This window comes from Sarcophilus harrisii, chromosome 6 (genome assembly GCF_902635505.1).
Source record: "Sarcophilus harrisii chromosome 6, mSarHar1.11, whole genome shotgun sequence".
NCBI classification, from domain to species: domain Eukaryota; kingdom Metazoa; phylum Chordata; class Mammalia; order Dasyuromorphia; family Dasyuridae; genus Sarcophilus; species Sarcophilus harrisii.
The window spans coordinates 233,278,394-233,300,659 of NC_045431.1; the positions used below are offsets into that span (position 1 = coordinate 233,278,394).

General features: G+C 42.0%; 1 protein-coding gene across 1 annotated transcript in view; it reads right to left on the reverse strand.

Moving 5' to 3' along the window:
* Positions 1-22,266, reverse strand: part of AGBL2 (ATP/GTP binding protein like 2) — a 60,127-nt gene that overhangs the window by 14,742 nt on the left and 23,119 nt on the right. The window contains 8 exon segments of the mRNA XM_031943134.1: positions 1,791-1,857; positions 4,714-4,832; positions 13,138-13,238; positions 14,816-14,942; positions 17,253-17,409; positions 18,664-19,446; positions 20,583-20,652; positions 20,786-20,929. Coding sequence (XP_031798994.1) covers positions 1,791-1,857; positions 4,714-4,832; positions 13,138-13,238; positions 14,816-14,942; positions 17,253-17,409; positions 18,664-19,446; positions 20,583-20,652; positions 20,786-20,929 — 1,568 coding nt within the window.

The window sequence follows — 22,266 nt, forward strand, 5'->3', positions numbered from 1 at the left end:
GAGGGAAGGCACAAGGAACAGCGGCCAGTGAAAATGCTCACTCCCCTTTGGAAAGTCCTGACTTTTGCACATCCTAAAACTTGATAAGCAGATCTGCACATCAATCTGTCTCTACGTGGTATTTGGGGTTTTTAAAGAAGATATAGTAATTGCCAGGTTCTTTATGTGTTTTACAGCTTACAAAGCTCAAGTGGAATCAGGTTCTGCTTGGCTGCAGAAGGTAGAAGTTGAATATAGGCTGATGAGTCAAAAACTTCATGCTGAACCCCTTCCCAGAGTGAGATAGTCCAGCCAGTTGTCGGTCAGGGCGTTGTACAGGGGATTTTCTTGGACCAGGGGGACCGAGGACGACTTGTCTGCTCTGACCTTCTGGGATCTGCTTGGGCTCGACAATGATGACTTTGAAGAAGATGGGAAACATTTGGAGTGACGTAGTGTGAAGCATTTTTAGCACACAAACTATGAAACTATTCTGTTGTACTTAAATCCCATTTTCCATGTGAGGAAGCATATTAAAAACTTTTTAATTCAAATGAAACTATTAAGTAAAAAATATTTCTCAAGTCTTAAGTCCTCTCCTTCTTTCTCTCCAGTCTAACCTTTTTCTTTAGGAAAAGTCTGATATATGTTACTTCTGAATATCTTGTATTAAAGGCGTGGCCAAAGACAGGAAGGGATTCTACTGTTTTGGACATCTCTCTTGCTAAATTAGAAATGGTTGGATTAGAATAATGACAAATTAATAAAATTTATTTTTGGTAGACCTAAATGCAGGGTATAGCAGTAAGATTTTTTTTTCTCCAGTATGTAAGAAAATGTAAGGAAAGTCTAAAAAAGAACAACTATTTGAAAAGGCTAAAATCAAGCATTTAAAACAATATAGATGGAAAGAAAGAATAAAGAATTTAAAAACCCTCAGAAGTGTTTTTTTTTAATGGCTCCTATCACAAAACAGAATTTCTTACTTTCTCTAAAAAACATCCCCGTGGGGAGGATGTGGACTCAGTGAAGTCTGCCAGCAGCCTGCATTTGGGAACAAGGAGCCCCTGATCTCTGCTCAGTTCTCCTTGTCTTGGGGCAGGAGCCCTTTAGATGCTTCTCTCTCTCTGACACTGTCCCTGGCCCCTTCGGACTTGACTCTTCTTCCTTATTTTCCATTGCTCCTTCTCATCCATACTGGTCCCTCCTGCCCCAGCTGTGGATGTTCTCCAGAGCTCTACTATCCAGCCTCTACACTTGTCCCTAACCAGCTGACTCACTGTCTATCTGTCCACTTGGTTTTTCTCACTAAGACTTCAGCTCCCCATCTCTAACCGCCTGCTGGACATTTCCATCTAGATATACTATAGGTTTTTAAAAATTAAAAGATGCCAAGAAAACTCTGAATATTTTCCCCAAACCTGCCTCACTTATTTCTGAATGAATAAAGAATGGAAATGATCATGATAATGTTGGAGCTGTCGACTTTGGTATTCAGTAAGTCCATATTCTCATTGTGATGGGTGACAACAGATTCAAATATCAATTTCTGGCCTCCTGAGGCCTGAGAAAATTATTTGAAAATTAATATCGAAGAAAACTTTCTATGTTCAGCTTATAAAAAATAAGATTCCTTATTAAAAAAAACAACAACAATATCCTCTGCTGTAATTATGACCTAGGAATATGAGGGAAAACCTATCCCAAAAGATTAACTTACACAGTCCTAGGCTCCAGTCTACAACCGTGACTGATAGTATTTAACTGCTTGCTCTCTTTCTTGGGTTTATAGCTCCACTTCCATTTCTTACCTTTTCTGTCATATCCAATAAATGAATAGGAGGCCCATCGGAGAGGGAGCTGTCTGAACCACTTGTACTGTTTGAGGAAAAAAAAGGCACAGAAGTCATTTACAATCTACCCAGAAAGAATAACACTTGCATCTTCTCTCCAGAATAACGCATTTACTGTTGGTGATTGCTCTTTGAAAACCCCAGAACCACACTGAGAACTGAGACTTCACAGGCTCACCGACTGCAGAGCTGGAAACACTTGGAGCATGTAAAAGTCCCCCAGTGCTGCCCAAACAGGATTTAAATGGAATTGGGAAAAGTTGGAAAAAAGAAATGACAGGTAATGCTAGCTTAGTTCTCTGAATAGAAAGCATGTGTAATTTGTAGCTTGGAGCCTCTGATTCCAAATGCAAAGCTTTGTCCACTGGTTCATATTCCTTCCTACATAGACACCTATGGATGGACAGACCAGAACTCATACTATGGAGACCCTCTATGAAGGGGGTAGTGTAGTGTAGCACACTTGGGGGCTCCTATGGAGATAACATGATAACCATAGAGCAAATTATATGGGACCCCAAGGCAGGGAAGCCCTGTAGCCCCCTCCCTGGAGGTATCAATCCTGTCCACCTGACATCAACTGATCTTCAGGTACCTTTCCTACCCTGCTGGGGTTCTCTTCCCCTAAGGTTTTTACCCTTGGGCAGCAGCCTAAGAATACTCAGGCTACAGCACCTCCAGTCCCTGCAGGCCCTCTGTGCTGGTGACTCCAACCCCTCCCATTTCAGCTCCCCCATCAAGCCTTAGCTGCTATGCTGTGATGGGGGAAGAGAGCCTCTAGTCCCAGCCCCATTAACAACTTCAAACCGTATGGTGAAGGTGAGAAAAGATCCCTATTGAGCTGCAGAAGTTCATTTCTCTTACTCCTAGATAAAGTCTCTGGGGAGCATACCGTCCTGAAGCTGTCTGCCTTTTGAGCTAAATACTGAAGATTATTTCAGGATCAGGAAAATGGGATTTATAAGATGCATTTTGTAATGGAAGAAGGGCGGGAAGTGCTAGCTGAGGCTAGCCTGGAAACAGTAGTCTTATGACAACCAGGGGCCTCCTGGGGTGTGGGAACTCCATTTCCCAGTAGACTTTGCGGTCTACTCAGAATAAGGAGATTGCTATCCTGAAAGCTTGGTTCTGGGGGAACTCTTTTCCCCTCAGTCATTCCCAGGCCTCAGTCTGTTTCACAGTTCTTCCCCCAAAACTATCTATCCCAGTGAAAAAAACCAAAAAAAAAAACAAAAACCCATGCCTGGAGCCACAGGAAGCCTGCATGGGAACCTGGTGCCATGACTATAGGCAAATCTCCTAACTTATTGTTCCCTTTAACCTCACGGGTGGCTGGGTGAGAAGCAAATGTGTGTGAAGTGCTTTTATAAATCTGCCTTCTCTCCTCATTACTGCTAGGCAGGGAATTGGCCTGATGGCCGCCTATGGCCTCTAAGGAGAGCTCCCAAGGCTACCCAAATTCTCGACAGGGGACCCCTGATAATTCTCAAGACAATGACAGTGGTGATGATTATAACTTTTCTCTCTGTGGCTGATTAAGGAAAGTGCTAAGTAGTTCCAGATCATCCTGGACACACAAATCTCCCCATATTAGCAGAAGAAAGCCTTCTTGCTCCTCCATTGAATGGAAGGATCTTGGTTTTTTGAGCAAGCCCTAAAGGCTTCTTCCATGGGACAGTTAAGCGGTTTATTCTCATTATAGATCAGAGAAAGAACCGTATCATTTCAACTTAATAATTTTAAATTGATATTTGGATCAATTAAAAATCCTATCCTTCCCATTTCCTTCAGGCATGAATGAATTAGGATCTAAATATCCCTACTGATCATTTCCTTTTTATATCCTTAACTTGACTTTTACATATCAAATTTCACATATCAATTTTCTTTCACATATCAAATGCTTCTGTTTCCTGGGTTGTGATTAGATAAAATTGAGAACTAGGCCCTGTAGGCTACAGACCACTGTCTTTAGCCTAAGAACTCACATTTCTACAGTATTTATAGGTTGACATAACACTTTTCTCACCACAGTCCTATGCTTCAGGTTATGTTTGAGGATTTTTCTCATCTGACAACTGAGGGGATAGATGCTGAGAGAGATGTCATGTTTGGCTCAGTCTCTTGACTAAGAAGTCTCTGGAAATCAGGTCTTTTGATTTTAATAGCCTGAGTGCTATTTCTGCTTGCTCATGCTGATTTTGCTTAGTCTCAATGAGAGATTCATGAGATAAGAAATTTAGCTCTTTCTTCTTTGTAAGATGCAGGGACAGATGATGGAGTCTGATCATCTCAGGTTTCTATGATTTTCCCTTTCAGCTCCTCAGCAAGGCCACATAAGGAACCTTTCCCCCACCATCCCTGAGATCTGTCAGCACTTTGAGTCCCCACCAGTCAGCTGGCAATCTGGGCAGCCTTGGCTAATGATTTTCTGAGCGCCTCTAAAGGAGGGAATATGGGAAGTTAACAGTTGTGGCTTCTCTCAGAGAAAGCCAAGCTCTACTCCAGCTGGGTTTGTTCCCATCTGTGCTTTGGAGTTTCCACATTTGGACCAAGTTGCTTTGCTGGGCAGAGCGGGGCAAGTGTCCTCTCCTTCTTGAATAAGCCTATGGACTAAGCCCTTGGGTGCTGATGGTGATGGCAGTGGAGATGGGGATGGCAGTGGAGATGGGGACAGGTTTGAGGGAGTTTTATACCTGATCTATGGGCTGATGAGTTGGGTTAATGAATTCTTAACTAAACCTCCTGGAATTCTCCAATACATTTGAAATGACTCCTCAATATTTTTCTTGGACTCTAGGGTCTATTTTGACTAACAGTCAAGATAATATAACAGAAATAACAACTTCTCTTGTTTTTCTCTGGTGATGGAATATATTACCTAGATTCAATGTCAGACAAGGAAATGTCGCTCCAGTTGCCATCCAAGTCCATTTGTTGTCCAAGTTCTGAGAATTTCTTAAAGATTTCATCTTTAAGCTCTGTTAGACACTGCTGGAACTTTGGGAAGACAATGAGATTGATGAGATAATATATGTAAAACTCTTTGAAAATTTTAAAAGACTAAAGAAATGCCAGTTATTATCACTATTATTATCTTTATTCTCCAGGAGTTATAAAAGAGTTGTTTTTAAAAACTTGGAAAAATAATGATGCTTCAGTAAGTACTTGGACAAATCCTTTCACAAATTTTTCCTGGAAACAAAGTTGTACTAGCATTTAGGACTGCGGTTATTTGAAAACTTATCAAATTAAGAATATTAGTATCATTGAAAAAGTATCTAGAGGAAAAAAAAAGTGAGAAGTGGCTAGTCCAGATTCCATCAGTTAACAAAATCCATCATAACTAATCTTCATTCAGTCCTTTGTCAGTATTTTTTACCAGACCACTGACACAGATCACATACTCCTGCTTAAACTTGTCCGGGCAGTCTCCAAGGGCTTCACTTTCATTCCCTCTGGCTCCTAGGGAGTCTTTTTTCATCATCCAGCACCTTAATTTCACTGCTATGACTCAGTTGAGTTTGAGGTCCCACTGACGTGTGAATTTCTACATAAATAATGAGGCTAAGGGACAGACCAAGCCGGAGTTATTATTAGGGCTCACGGCGCATTTCTATGGCATTTACAGAAGCAGCAAGGTAGCACAGGGGGCAGAGCACCGGATCTGCAATCAGGAGGACCTGCGCTAAAACCCTGTAGGACTCTGGGCAAGTCATTTCCCTGTCTCCTTCATATCCTCAACTGCAAAGTGGAGCTAATACAGTCATCCCTTCCACATTGCCACTTTCCCCACTGCAGTTCTGACATATTATGGGTCGTCATAAGAATTTAAAGGGGGGTTGTAGAAACCCCAGATGACATACCAAGAGATAGCACAGAGCTTATGACCAAATGCTTAATACAGTACAATAAGGTGCTGTAAACACCCCATAAAAGAAAGAAAATATTCAAACTCTTTCTCTCCTACAAAGGGAAGGCCAACAAATTTTATGTGAATTTTCCAGATCATGGGATCAGAGGGAGGAAAGAGGTGCCCCACCCTTAACCCATTGGGATATAGAAGGGATAACTTTAATAAGTTCTATCTCTCACCACTGCTATGAGGGGAAACTAAAAAATATTTGTAAAGTCCTTAGGATAGTGCATGCAGTAGGCAGTTAATAAATGTTTATTGCCTTTCCATTTCTTATTTTATACTGAACCTACAAGTAAAACAACTATTTGGGGAACTTTCTTAGGCAGAAGAAATATTTGTATTGTATTTCTTTTGTTTTAAGAAAATTTTCACGCTTTTATCATATAATGAGGTACTGAGACATCTGAACAAGTAAATGTCTAGACTTCGCAAGCAGCTAACTGTTGCTTTCTTTTTTGTTTCTTTGCATTATTAGAGCAGTTTATCAACACATTAAGAAAGGATAATTGTTTGCATTATTAGCATTATTTAGACATTCTCTAGTCACCCAAACAGGGATGCCATCACCATGGCGTTCTCCTGCCATGTGTGTGAATCTTGGAATGCTTTGAGAGGATAGGGAAGAAGGCAAAAAGGAGGGAATGTGGATCTCTCAAGAAGTGGCTCAGTCCCATTTGTGCCATGTAGCCTGAACAAGTTGGTGTGGATCTAAGTGCTACTGATGTTCTTTCCCCAGCAGGGTCTTTCTTAGCCTGTAGCAGTCCCATGACCATACTGAGTGTACAGCTGTCAGGAATGGGTTGGAAGTCCCACACTGGGATGATGTTATATTGTCTGGAATGGAAGACTAGACAATTTCTCTAAGATGGCTGCTTGACCTTGAGTGTCTGTATCCAAAGGCAGGATACAGCTATCTCTCTCTCAGTGTATATGCGTATTGTACATATGGACATGTACATGTGTGTATATGTACAGGTATACACAAGTGCCCTAAGTGGTTCTATCACAATTAAATAACTGATAATAATGCTGGTCAAAGCTGGATCCAATCCATTCATTGCCATAGTGGTTCCTCATCCAATAACATAAACTAGGATAGAAGGTTGAATCAGTCTCTTCCAGTTCATAAATTCTGTGATTATTATATCCTGTTGTTGCAATGAGATACAAAGTCCTCTCCACTTTCACTCCTGAGGCTGTTTTATTGTGATCCTTCTTCCCTATCTGTAGAATTATTGATTGAGAAGTACACATAATTGTTTGCAGGTTCATAAATGTATTTATCTCAAGTTCCATGTGTTTTAGGGTTGTTTTTTTTTACCCGTTAATCTTTGCCCTCTTCCCTGCTCTCCATATTCTAAGACAAGAGGAGTTTTTTCTCAGGGCATTTATTAATGTCCAGGTTGAGCAGGTTCCTGTGCTGAGTACTGCTACCTCCCGATGTCACTGTCCACGTTTCATTCTTATATTATGGGAACCAGCTTATCACAGGTTTTCCCCACAAATAGTCAGCAGAGATCATGGGGGTGGGGAGGGTGAGGAGAGAGGATGGTCTGTCAAGGTTGAGTTACTCCCAAGGATCGAATATGAGGGCATGAAAGACTAAGTTAGGTGTGGAAGTCTTGGCTGATTAACTTTTGTATGAGCTCCTTTAGCATGCAGTCTTTAAAACCACCTGAAGAATGAGAGCCATGCTGAAAAGGTCACAGCAGAAGTATTTTTTTGCCTACATGAGGCAGAGAAATATAGCCTCAAATTTCCTTGCTGCCCACGATCTTTCTTTTTCACCCTTCCATGGAGAATGGTATTTTATCAGTGTGAAGGAACAGAAATTCTTCAGGCCTGGAGGAATAGATTACTCAACTGGAATGAAACTGCATTGTCTAGCCCGCATTCTACTCCGGTACTAGTTTTTCATCCAATTACTAGTTGTAATTATTATTATTATTTTTTTTGCAAGGATAATGTGGGGGATCAGGGACTTGTCTAGGATCACCCAGCTAATAAGTGTCAGGTGTCTGAGGCAGCATTTGCACCCAGATCCTCCTGCCTCGAGGGCAGTGCTTCCTCCACTGCCCCATTTGGCTGCCCTGCTGGCTATAACTCAAATCCTCCAACTCACCCTACCTGAATCTCTATGACTCCTGTGTTTGGTCTTTCACTTCCTAAGGGTAATGTTTAGTACATAAGCACTCATTGAGGGAGCATTTGCTGTTAAATGTTGGGTAATGTTAGAGAGATACTGGTCACCTCTCCAACTCTTGGAATTAGTTCCAGGAGCACAATTTTATTCTGGTTCTTAGATTACAGACGTAAGAGTCCACTGTCATGCGCATACTCAGGACCTTTCTACTTGATTGGCAGAGCTTGTATTTCATTGACATGGTCTTCAAGAACCTACAGTTTCTTCCATACCATGACCATACAAAATAAGGCACCATCAAATTCTGAAAACAAAAATCACTTTCTGAGAATGATGAAGTTCCTAAATTATGCCTTTCATACTTTCAGGCTGACAACAGATGCATTTGGGAACTGTGGAACAGGAAGTACTAGTGGAAAGAACCCTGAACTTGGGAGTCAAAAAAATCTCGGTTCAAATCTGGCTCCTGTTTATTATTTGTATGATCACTGGGAGAGTCTTTTCCCATCTCTGGAAGTCACTTTCCTCTTGTTAACTGAGGGGGGTGAACTGGACCTCTTTAGTTCCTTCCAACTCCAAAATCTAGTGTGCATATCACAATACAATTATTCTTTTCTTTTTTCCTTTTTCTGTTCTTGACAAACATCACTACACATGATCACTTCTACGCACACAACAGAATAAGGATTGTGCACGTAGTTGTGACTCCACTATCATAGCTTACATTTAAAAATATATAATACACTCACCATGTCAGTTTCAAATCTGTCCTGCTTCTCTGTTCTCTTCCTAACCTCCTGCTTGTTTCTGCATATTTTTTATTTGTATGAGCTCCATGATGGCCCTTTTTTCATTCTGTCTTTTTAAGCATTCCTATTATTAGTCTCTCTCTCTTCTCTGAATCCCCGCTACTTTGCCCCAAATGGATTTGTGTGTATGTGTGTGGGAAAAAAGTCCTCCATTACAACCAAAAAAGACAATCAAGTAAAACAAATTTACACACTGGCCATGTCCAAAATGATCTTTCAGTCAGTCCCTTGAGTCCTTGACCTCGCTGTCAGATGGTGAGAAAAGGTTCTTCATCACTGATTTTCTGGATTAGGGGTTGGTTACTGCATTAGAGTTCCTAATTCCTTAAAAATTATTTTTCTTTATAATGTTGCAGTTATTGTATACATTTTTCTTCTGGTATTTTGCTCATTTCATTCTGATTCAGTTTATATAACCTTCCCAGATTCTCTGAATCTATCTGCAGTAATATTCCATTAAATTCTCATATTATAAATTGTTCAGCCATTCCCCAATTGGTAGGCACCCCATCAGTTTCAAATTCTGCAGCCTGACTTTTGAGCTGACCATTCTTCCTCCAAAGTCTCTTAGCTTCCACATCCAATGGCCTTTCCCAGTCCTCATCCTGCTTATCTCCTCTGTTGACCTCTGCAGCCATGAATGTGACAGATCGCCCTCTTCTCTCTAGCTTTCTGGGACGCTGCTTGGTCTTGGTTCTCCTGTCTCTTTAGCTGAATTTTAGTCCGGATCACACTCAGGAATCAGCAGCATCTTGGACCTTCTTCTCTCCCTTTCTTCTTCATTTAGTGAAGTCTCATCAGTTCCCCTGGATTCAGGATGCTAATGAGTTTCAAAATCTATGTAACTAACTCTAACCTCTCTCCTGACCTCTTAAATCCTTGTTAATAGAAAACAAGCACAATTTTAAAATATATAGGTTGGAGCTGACCCTAGAGGATCTTGAATGGCAAGTTAATTACTGTATTTTAATCAGCAGGTAATGGAAACCACTTTGAGCAATAAAGTGATTTGGTCCCACATTGGCATAGGACAATTCTTTTGGGAATGATGCAACAAATTGGAAAAGTGAGAAACTAGAGTCCAGCTGAGGGTGAACATGGCCAGGGGGTCCTAAGTTTTACAGCTGCAAGGGACCTCTGAAGTCATGTGATCCAACTCCCTCACTTTATAAGTAGGAAATTCCCCAGAAGTGAAGGGGTTTCCCCAGGGTCATCCAGGCAGTGAAGAGCAGAAGTAGGATTCGAATGAGGATGAGGGTATTAGGGAAAGAAAGGAGAGAGACAGATAGGGAATCTAGGATGGAAGCAGAACTTTGGGACTGGATGGCAGGGGCGACCCAAGGAGGGATGGGTCCGAACTTTCTCAGTGATGGGAAGAGGTCATCATCACCAAAAGTAGGGGAAGAAGGAAGGGCAAGTTTGGGCACAGATGGTGAGCTTTAGGTGCCAGGGAGCACTCCTAGTGCACTTGGACATGGACTGCAGGTAAAGTGCAGGAGAAGGGTCAACCCCAAAACCATGACAAGGAAGCACTGGGAAGGGCGGGTAGAGAATGCCGGGCCACTGACAGCCACTGACACTCCACATACCCATGAGGCAGAAGAACTAGGGAAGGAACTCTAGATAGGGCAGCCCAATGCAGTCTGGGAAGTGCAGTGCAAAAATGCAATTTCCTGATAACATGTAATTCATAAAGTAGAGTATTACCTAAATGATTTGAATTATTCAATTTTCAGGTACTGCTCTCCTGATCTGACTAAAAAGCTGCAAGAGTGCTGGGTGGGACCCCATCATGGTGGGGAGGGGGATGCACAGCCCAGGCAATTTTTTAAGAAACAGTTAAGTAGCCATAGGCAACAGGGAGCCTGCCATCTTATACCCAGATATAGATGGAAGAGAAAAAAAATATCCTGGAAAAGCGGAAAAAATATCTCCTTGGGGTTGCTCTCTGTTCATAGGGAAATGATCTCAGAGTGGGAGAAGGGGATCCTGAGAGACCTCATCTTTGACTTACTCAGAGTGATGATTATTAAAATTTACATAGAATTGTGACTTTAATTGCAATTTCCTGAGTTTCCTATTTTCCCTACTTGCCCTTAACAACTCAGTAAGAGAGGCACATACACACTTAAGAGGTCACTGGCCTTGGAATAAGAGGCCCTGGGACAGTCCCTGCCTCGACTGACTGCTGCCACTATGAGGGGTCCTTTTCCTGTCTGACTCCAATTTTCTCATCTATAAAATAAGAATGTTGGATTAAAAACTTGGATTCCACAATTTTGCTCATTTCCACTTCTACACTTTCTCTCATCAAGATCTCCCTGCTTGTAGGGCCCTTCCCTTCTCAACTGACTCAACCCTGTTTGCCCTTTGAACACCAGAGCATTCTTCTTTTAAAATAAGATAAAGAGATAAAGACATAGACACGGGGGTGGGGGTGGGGGGAGGAAGAGAGTGATTTACTGATTTTTTCTATCACTGCCACTTCCCAAAACTTTCCCTAAAATCCCCAGGATCCTCCTCTTCAACACAGAAATAGAGTGAAGTGAACCAACCAGGATGGGGGAAGAGTGGCCTCTTTTTACATCTATGGCCCACCTACCTTTTGTTTGTGGAGAGGCAAGAGAAAGACACCACTGTCAGCCCTTTAGAAAGCGGACTAGTCACAGCACCAAGCAGACTTCTGACGTCCTTCAATGCTGTCTCCACTGTGTGATTGCAGTCACTGTGTAAATTGTTCTCTTGGTTCTGAGTCTTTCCAAGCCTCTGCTTTCCTCCTAATAGTCTTTTTACAGTGCAATAATAATTACAGCCATATGCTACAATTTCTTTAGCTATTCCCCAAGTGATGGGCAGCTATTTTGTTTCAAGTTTTTGCTTTTAAAATAGTGCTGCCAATTAAGACAACTCTGAGATACCACTACACACCTGTTAGATTGGCCAAGATGACAGGAAAAGATAATGACCAATGTTGAAGGAGATGTGGGAAAACTGGGACACTGATGTATTGTTGGTGGAATTGTGAATGCATCCAACCATTCTGGAGAGCAATTTGGAACTATGCTCAAAAAGTTATTAAACTGTACATACCCTTTGATCCAGCAGTGTTACTACTGGGCTTATATCCCAAAGAGATCTTAAAAGAAGGAAAAGGGGCCCACATGTGCAGAAATGTTTGTGGCCGCCCTTTTTGTAGTGGCCAGAAACTGGAAACTGAGTGGATGCCCATCAGTTGGGGAATAGCTGAATAAATTGTGGTATATGAATGTTATGGAATATTATTGTTCTATAAGAAATGACCAGCAGGATGATTTCAGAAAGGCCTGGGGAGACTTACGTGAACTGATGCTGAGTGAAGTGAGCAGAACAAGGAGATCATAGTACACAAGGGCAACATGACTATATGATGATCAAGTCTGATAGATGTGGCTCTCTTCAACAATGAGGTGATGCAAGGCAATTCCTACAGACTTGTGATGGAAAAGCCAGTCACATCCAGAGAGAGAACTACAGGGAATGAATGTGGATTGAAGCATAGTATTTTCACCTTTTTGTTTGTGTTCTGTCTCATGGTTTTTTCCCCACTTTGGTCTAATTTTTCTTGCACAATGTGACAAATGTGGAAATATTTACATATTTAACCTACATCAGATTGCTTGCTGTCTTAGGGAGAAGGGAATGAGGCAGGGGAAAAAAAAAAAACTTTCAATACAAAGTTTTACAAAAACAAATGTTGAAAATTATTTTAACATTATTTGGAAAAATAAGATACTATTAAAAAATAAAATAGTGCTGCTAAAAATATTTCTGAGTTTGTATTTTGCTTTCAAGCAATGTGGGAGATATATGCACATACATATGTACATATATGTGTGTGCACACCCAATACTGATATGTATATTATATATAATGTATGTCTATGAACACATTATTATCTGTTACTCCACAGTTCTATACTTGGTAAGTTAATTAAAATGTACTCACTCATAGGAGAGGTGAAAAAATACATATTATCTCAAACATCATTAAGTGCCTAGTGTATGCATAGCACTGTGCTCAGTGCTGGAGGAGGTACAAAGTGGAAACATAATGTGGCTCCTGCCCTCAATGACATTAAAGTAATAAGTAATTGGGGATACAAAAACAACATGGAAATTCTCCCCATTTTAATCTCATGGGGTTTGAATCTTTTGTTACACTTTGAGCATATATATTTAGCATCATTTAATGATTCCACATTGGGGGTAAATTTGCTTCCAAGTCTGTACTGAATAGCCTGGGTTTGGCTGCTTCCAAAATGGGTCAGTGAAGAAGATCTTTGAGTTGTGGGGACAGAAAGCAGCTTTTCCACACATTCTGAATACTCATCAAGGCTTTTACATTACAACTAGAATCTTCTTTTTGACTCTATACTGACTAAACAGAGCTTTTTACCTTAGTGCGATCAGGATCACAGAAATCAAGAAGAGTATCACAGACATGATAACCAAGGGATTTCAGGTCCTCAGTGTTAAAATGAGTATCCCTTTTCTTGCCTGGAGAAAAATATGGACATCAGTGATTGAAAGTCTTTTGCTGAATCAGGGTGATATAGAAGAATCCAGTAATTCCTCTTTGAAAACACCTTTCTCTCTAGTTCCCCTGCCACCTGTCTAAACCACTCTTTGGCTAACTCATGCAGACCAGTAGTGGTAAAATCAACTAGAAACAGGGGCCACAAATCCATATATAAAGATCCCTGTGAGCTACATATTGACTTAGTTTTAAAATGTAATATTAGCTATGTTTTGTTGTGGATTTATTTGTTAATCATTTCCTGCAAATTAAAAATAACTCTGAGATACTACTTCACACCTCATAGATTGGCTAAGATGATAGGAAAAGATAATGATGAATGTTGGAGGGTATGTGGGAAAACTGGGACACTGATGCATTGTTGGTAGAATTGTGAATATATCTAGCCATTCTGGAGAGTAATTTGGAACTAGGCTCAAAGGGCTATCAAACTGTGCATACCCTTTGATCCAACAGTGTTTCTAGTAGATCTTCGTAGCAGCCCTTTTTGCAGTAACAAGGAACTGGAAACTGAGTTGAAAATCATCAGTTGGGGAATGGCTGAATGAGTTATGGTATATGAATTTAATGGAACATTATTATGCTATAAGAAAGGAGCAGCAGCATGATTTCAGAGAGGCCTGGAGACCCTTATATGACGTGATGGTAAGTGAAGTGAGTTGAACCAAGAGAACATTGTACATAGCAGCAAGATTATGTGATGATCAACTGTGATAGACTTGGCTCTTTTCAACAATGAGATAATTCAGGCCAATTCCAACAGACTTAAGATGGAGAGAGCCATCTGCATTCAAAGAGAGGACTGTGGGAACTAAGTGTGGATCTCAATTTTCACCTTTTTTTGTTGTTGTTGTTTACTTGCTTGCTTTTTTCTTTCTCATTTTTTTCACCTTTTTATCTGATTTTTCTTGTGCAGCAAGATAAACGTGGAAATGTGTTTAGAAGACTTGCATATGTTTAATCTATAATGGATTACCTGCTGTCTAGGGGAGGAGATGGGTGGAAGGAGGGAGAAAAATTTGGAACACAGAATTTGTCCAGGTCATGTCCCCTAAGCATGGCTATTGTTTCCCTATGTTCTGTGCTCACTCTTCTTTCTCCCTATCAATCTCTCACTGATCTCCTCATGATCCCATAAGTTTCCTTATCATTTCTATGACAACCAATATCAAATCATTAAATCCAAGTGCAATATCTCATTCTCTTGATTTTTAATTCTACATTACCAATTGTTTAGCAGACATTTCAAAGTGGACTCCCTTGTAACATCTTTGAAAAAAACTGTCAACCATTAAATACAAAATATGTTCTCACGAAAATACAGCATTTCTTTCTCTTTGGGGGAGGCCAATATTTCCTAAGAAGCTTCTGTTTCATTTTTATTATCAGTGTTAGTTCAGATGACAGGAGGATGGCAAAACATTTCCTCAGGTTAAAGTAAATTAACAATAATGAAATTATGCATATCTTTACAAGGATTTACAATTCTACAAGGATTTGGCTTGTCCTCATACTGTTGGGGGAAAGGAGTCCTTACCTAATGTTGACCCTCCAAACGTAGACTCCATAGTGTAGCTGTTCAGGATTCCCATCCGCCACATCACAACCCGTCCAGTCCCTTCTTTGCACTTGTGGACTTTAAAATTACAACTCCGGAAGGAAAACTGAAGAGAAATCCAGCTACTCAGTTAGTGGACAACTAAAAGTCAAGAACACTCAACAATAAGTTGTTTTTGTCTTTCCATCCTCAATTCTGACTTCCTTATGGGAATACAGCCTCTTTATGATGTTACAAATATTTTTTTTAACCTCTTCAAAAATTTGGTTTTTTTTTTTGATCATGTGACTCCCTTTACCCCGAAATCAATCTCTCCACTATCATCTGACACTCTCCTTGGGCCCCAGTGTGTTTCCCAAAGCATCTGCCTTACATGGCCTCACTACCTGGCCCCTCTGGCCTACTCACATCCCTCCCCAAAGGTATCTTCTGCATGGATGCCCACTTTTGAATGGGTTCTGCACTTTCCCCACTAATTTCTTTCCTCAAAGTCCTGTTCAACTTCAACCCCTAGTGTCAATGTTCCTGACTATAACAGTCTTTGATAAGACCTTCTCTCACATTTTATGTCATATATTGTATCTTATAGCTATGCTATAGAACTTGATGTTCTACATAATTCTCTTATTCCTAGAGTTGCTTAGCACAGCATTTTGAACTGTGCATAGAATCATGTAACATGATGGGGGGGGGACCATAGAAATCATAGTTCTATTGGAGATTAATTTGGATCCCTCACAGAATCTGAGGGATCACAGCAGGCATCCAAAACAATCTACAATTGGAAAGAAATCTCCACTATGAAAGATGGCACAAGTGGATATTTAGCCTCTCCTTGAAGATTTTCAAAGAGGGGAAACACGTCCCATTTTGGAGCAAGCCATCCTTCTTTAGGATCATCTGGATCAGCTGAAAGGTTTCCCTGACATTAGGTTTGAATGTGTCTTTCTATAGTGTCTACTCATTGCCTTGGTTCTGCTTTCTAGCTCCCCCCCCCAAAAAAAAAAACCAAATTTCATCCCTTCTTCATGTTGAGTCCCTGCCAATTTTACAGATGAAAACAGCAGATACTTCCATGTTTCACAGTGGTGTTTGTCCACATTCTACTAGTTCATACAGAGTATGTGAAGAGATAATTTTATAGAGGAGGTCTATACCATCCAAAAACATCTTTTATTCTAACCAGTTACTTGTCAAAGATCTATTTTTTTCAGTGATGTGGCTATTCTTTCAACTGATACAGATGACAGCCCCCCCTAGAGACTTTAGCTAAGTGGCCTCCATGAGATCTTGGTCCAAATTATGGCGAGAACAAGGTATGTCAATGTCAGACAGTCTGGCTTTTGGGTCACAGATAGAGAATCCATTGCCAGGCCTCTTCTCTAGATCTTTATCAGCCTGGTAGGACCTATCCAAACTTGTGGTTCAAATGTAAGACTTTCTAGGGGGTCACCTCACCAGGATCAAACATCAGATTAGATATTTAGGAGAACTCAACCAACTGCTTCCTTATCCTGCATATTTAGTAAAGATCATCTTATAGATCTAAAAAAAATTGGATTTTCACTTTCAAATTATTGCAGATTATTATCATATGCATCTCTCTCATCGGCAGAATTGCTTCTAAACATGCTTTATTATCTGAAGCCTCTTTTATCAATTCCTGAGTGGCCTTTTTATTATTTGGAAGTTTGAGGCAGGTATGAGGGTGTTTCAGATTATATAACCTTAAGAATTTACTGGCTTATCTATTATGTAATTTCTTCTTCTGGTGCCACACAGAATTAAGAGCTTTTCACTTACTAAAAGCATAAGCATTTGCATAAAGGGCTGAAACTCTTGAATCGATGTACTGAGGTCGGGTTCGAGCACTTAAGACTAATTACTGATTGGACAATATTGTATAAGCATATGCTTGGAAAATGGCCCTTCTCACTATCCTGTGCTGGCTCGATAATTGGTGTATACAGAGAATTGTAGGAGAGAGTAGGGGGTGGAGGAAGACTTAGCCCAGGGTCACTCTGGGCGGGAGATGAAGAAGGTAGGTCATGGAGATTCTGCTTCCATCCAATTCAATCCTACCTCTAATGACCAAGAATAAAGACTAAGGACTTTTGCTTATCCTGACTCCGGCTGATTCTAAGGTATCCAGGGTGCTAATGTGGTCATCACACATTTGGCCCAAGAGAAGTGGGTACTGTGATTCTCTGGAACCTCACTTGGAAACACTCTTCTAACCCTAAAGAAGTTTTTGCTGGGACTTACTTCTACCAGAATAGTCCATGAAACATAGGGGCAATTATGAAAATTCCACAGAGAAAACAGAACTTTCTTATCATAAGACTTAAAGCTGGAAGGGGCCTTAAAGATCGTCTTGTTTGTGATGAGTGAGCAGAAAATTATCTCCCAGGCTTACCTTATCTGGGGCATTTTTGCTCAGCATTAAAGGGAAGACTCGCTCATGAAGCCATTGTTTGCGGCTGGTGCTGTTACAGCCGTACAGGAAGATGTTGTTCTTGCGACTGTGCCCATGGAAATCACAATACAGCAGGACCTCCCGTTCTTCAAGGACTCTACAGAATCAAGGTCTCATTAGATACACCCCAAGCAGCTCTCATCTTTGCCCCATCATCCCCTTTTATTATTTGATGTCTATTAGAACATGTCATCTGTCCATCTCTGTTAGGTTCCTTGAGGTCAGGATCTGTACTCAGTTCCTGGGAATATCTTGCACACTGAAGCCACGTGATAAATAATTGCTGAGTTAAGTTGGTATGGCTTTTCCCTTATCTTCCCAGAGACCATCAGTGACTCACATAAATGAATCAATGAACTGCTAGATACTATTCTAAGGGCTAGTTAAACACTTTTATAAAGAGAGGCTATTCCTACCTTGAAGGAACTCACATTCTAGTATTAAAGAGATCTTGACCAGAGAAGGAAGTACTGACCTAAAGTGTCACAGAGACTGTGAAAGGATTATATGATAGGCCCTTTTCAGAAGTAATGATGTTAACTTGAAGTCTTATGCTCTGAACTAGAGGTGGAAAGAAGATGAGAGATGAGATGGAGCTGGGGAAAGAGGCACATTAAGTGCATCAATAACAAAAAAACTGAATAAACATTTAACATGTATGAAACATGGAGCTAGGTGCTGAGTGAAGATAGTAAAAAAAAGGAAGCCACAGTTCCTGCTCTCACAGAACTTATAGTCCATTTAAGGGAGATGGCTGTCACAGATGATCGCAGTATAAAAGAATACCGAGTAAGCACATTAGGGAGAGGAAGTGCTCTGGGTAATCTGGGCCCAGTGATGGCAATGACGGACAAAGCAAACACATCTGCTAAATATCTGTGGTCCTTAGCTGGCTCGTGCCTCCCTCCAGAGACCACATATGTCCTGTGTCCTCTGTATGAAGTGCTTTCTTGCTCTGTGCCAATGTGTCCTCTCCCTCCCAGCCTCCATGGGCCCCGGGCAGGCTAACGAGGCTGCCCACCCTGCCGGGGGACCCCGTTTCCTCCAACCCTTGTCTACAGACAGGTTTAGTGGGCCCTTAAGGAGTCTGCAGAGTGTGTTCACAGTTATTTTCTTTTCATTTGCTCATCTCCACTAGGTCCCGGATCTCTGAGGGGGAGGGCCTCATGGCAAAACCAGAAGCACCCTGTGTGATCTGAGCGTGGTCACTTTTGGCTGACCAATCCATCAGCCCAGCTGGGGGCTATTGGGGCACAAGGCGGGACGTGGTCCCAGCCTCTCATTCAAGCCAGCTTTCTTTTATCAACCAATGGGACCGTTTGTACAAATGGGTTCCAAGCGTCTTCCTCACCTCTTGATCATATTCCTGGTGTACCAAATGCAGGGGAAGGAGTCTTTCAGGATGGTCTTGTAGTGCCTGTTCAGGTCTCTGCCCGCCAGCGAACAGCGGTAATTTCCCACAATCACCCCATCTGGATTTAGCATGGGAACCACCTTAAAAATGAAGAGGTCCCTGAGGAGGTGGGCATCAGGAGAGTCTCCGAGGATGAAGTCCAGGAATCCTTTCATCATCCAGGAGCCGTTGCTCTCCCCGGGGTGAACTCGGGCACTCAGAATAACTGCTTTCTTTGCTGCGGCCATTTCCAAAGTCTTGGATGGGTTGGTGATGGTGAGCAGGTAGACAGTGTTGCCCGCCAGGCTTCTGCACAGAGTTCTGAGCTTGCAGAACTGGGACTGGATGGGATTGTTGGTCACCGTCAGCAAGTAATACTGCAAATCTGTATATGTGTAGGGGTAGAAGTGAGCAAAGTAGCAGGTGTCCTGGTCGTGTGGGAAGCGGACTGTCCAGGTGAGGCAATAGAAGGTTGGCTGTCCCTCCTCAGCAGCTTTCCGGTAGTACTTGATCTCGTCCCCCGCTCGCCTCCAGCCCATGTTCTGGGTGCGGGCGTCCACCTCGGAGTACAGGAGCGGCTTCATCCCTATGGTGTAGAGGCTCTTGGGTTTTAGCAGATTGACGATGGTGAAGCGATAGGTGATCTCCTTCCTGGTGTTCTGGACTCGGAAATAAAACCACTGAGTGTGCTTGTTAGTGTAGAGATCGGTTCGAAGAGTGAGTTCATAATCATAGGTGTTTCTGCAAGGGACAAAACCAGAGAAGGCCTAAGCCTAGGGCAGCCAAGAGGCTTCCCTAAGAGTCTACATCCAGCTAAGTGGCCTGGTGGGCTCTGAACCCTTCTTCCTAGCCCTATTTCCTACTTACTGGTCCATCAGTTGCCCTCGAGGGCAAGGACCAGCTTTGTTTTGTTTATTTTTGCTCCTTGTGTCAGAGGGATTAATCAGTCTATTATAGCCTTCACACTAAGTGTGAGAAGTCCTTGATTCATTGATTGACTGAAAAGACTTGCTTAGGCCTTTAAGTCCTCGACCAACTGGTTCAGGTCAGAAGTGCAGGAACTCTGTAATTCCTGAGGTAAGGTTATGATAATGTCTCAGCCCCAAACCCAATCCAACCCAACATACCCAACACACACACACACACACACACACACACACACACACACACACACGTATCCTTTTTCCGGTGTTATTGTTTCAATGGTGGTCTGCAAGCTCTTGGGAAATTTTGTTGTTGCATTAGAAGTGAGCATCTTCACGTAGTCACTCACTGAGACTTCTGTCTAGAATAATTCACCATGGTTGTACAGTCTATGGCAGTCAGCATTGAACCCCAGGCCTCCATCTGGAGGCCACATGCAGGCCCCTTTCAACTGCACTTTGGTGTCTCCTTTCAAAACTTATGAACAAACCATGTACTTCAAAAATGTAAAACTGGAGTTATATAATTTTGATTTCTTAAGGATAACTGAAAGACTTTATTCCTTATTTGCTTCTATTTTTGTGAGGACAGATGGGGAAATGACTACAGCATGTGGAAGACTGGAATTAGAACATGAAAAATGGTTGACCTCAAAGGTAGACACTGAAGTGAGAGAAAAGCCACATGTTTGAACGAGGGCTGTATTTGTAGCTTGGCTGGGTAGGTGGGGGATGGCAGCTGGAGTAACTTGCTCTTTTAATTTTTTTTTTTAGAGAATGAAGAAACTCCAGTTGCAAGATGTCCTTAGGAAATATGGTAAATAACAGCTTTTCCTTTTATTTATACCCTTCTTTTAAGAGATAATCTTAAATTTCATCCCACTCTTGCGGGAAATTCTCCCCTGCCCCTCCAATCACCATTCCCACCAGAAATCCCTTTTCAATATTACTCACACTCTCACAGCTTTCTGCAAATTCCCACTCTCAAATCTCGACTCAAACAGCAGGGTATCATCTTCTGGGCCTTGTAAGTTGACAGAAAGTTGTTTGATCAGTCCTCGTTTGCCTCCCACTCTTGAGCTGGTGAAATAGGAACCCGGGGGGGCTGAGAAAATGGACAGACTTAGAAGTTGGGATAGGTCATCTTCTCTACTTACACAAATACTTGTGGGGACCATTATCCTGGCCATGGCCTCTGGCCAAACTCCAAGGAGCTGTGATTTTGTCAGGATGGGTACTTCCTCTGCTGACATAGTTCTTGGCTTCTCTGTGACTGAAACGATCTTGGCGAGTTCTGACCCCTGAAAAATTCAATGATTTGCACCCAAGCTTGGTGACGAGCTAGTCTGACATTAGCGAGGCAGATCCTCCACAAAGACCCGAGGCAGTCAGCCAGCAGACCCCCCACAAATTTCTACTTTGGTTGGTTCTGCCCATTTGTGCTCTGTTGGCACAGGCTTCTAGAAGCCAGGCTACCGCTGTGCTACTGGAGTAGGTCTTTAGTAAAAGAACACCAAACATATGACTATCAAGTCCTTTCTTCATATAAAGCTTTGACATAGCAACAACAAGGGATGGAGGATGGAGTTCATGTGGTAGCCCTGAATACTAAAAAATGAAGAGTGTGAGTGTGAGTGAGTGTGTGTGTGTGTGTGTGTGTGTGTGTATGTGTGTGTGTGTAGAGGGACACTGGAAAAATTTTCATGGAGGAGCTACACAATGAGAACTGGATAGGATGAAAAGCACAAACAGGCTGTATTCTGCCATAATGGAAGGAGAATCTGCCCCCAATAAATATACAGCCTAGAGAGTCACCTTTTACTTGGATGCAGGGTTTGTGGCAAGAGAAGAGAAGGGGCGGTATATAAGGAGATCAAAGGAAGAAAGCAAGACTGTCCGAGGGAAGTGCCATTATTGGGCAGAGTGGGGATGTAGAAGAGAAGTCCTCCATCATCCTAAAATCAAAAGATCTAGGAGGAACCTGATAATCACCCCAGAGCCAAGGCAAAAGGCTTCAAGAGCTGAGCCAAGGTGCCAACCTCAAGGCACTTTCTGCCACACTAAATTTTAAGCTTTAGGCACCTGGACATGAGTTCTGGAGCTCCTGTGTCCATCCCTTGATCTGCTGGGTATAGACAGGGATGAGGTTAGTGGAGACTGGGAAGGAATTAGATTATAATCTACCTGGAAGCTGTAGGGGTTACAACTGTGACCCCTGAGGGGCCACCATCCCCAACCTGACACTTGTGGATTGGTTCCCTGTGGGATGGCTACCTCAGTTTCAAGTTTCTGCGAGTCTGTAATTTTGAAATTCGAACTCACAAGCATTCATCTTTAACAGTCAGCCAGTTGTCACAATTATCTCAAAGCATTTACTAAAACGCCATAGCACAAACTGTAGATCAAATATTCCCCTAAGCCTTGCCCAGGGAGACGCAATATCGGTGTGAAAGGTGGGCACATGCACAGAATATTCTAGCAGAGGGGCACACGTGATCTTGTCCTTTCTCTGTCTGGGGTAACTTCTGTTGGGCACCAGGCCTGCTGGGCACTTGCCCTCAGGCCTCCTCTTCCCTCTAGGCCCTCAGCTGGACCTGTGAGCCTGCTTTGTGCTGGCTATGGCGTCTCCTCCTGGATG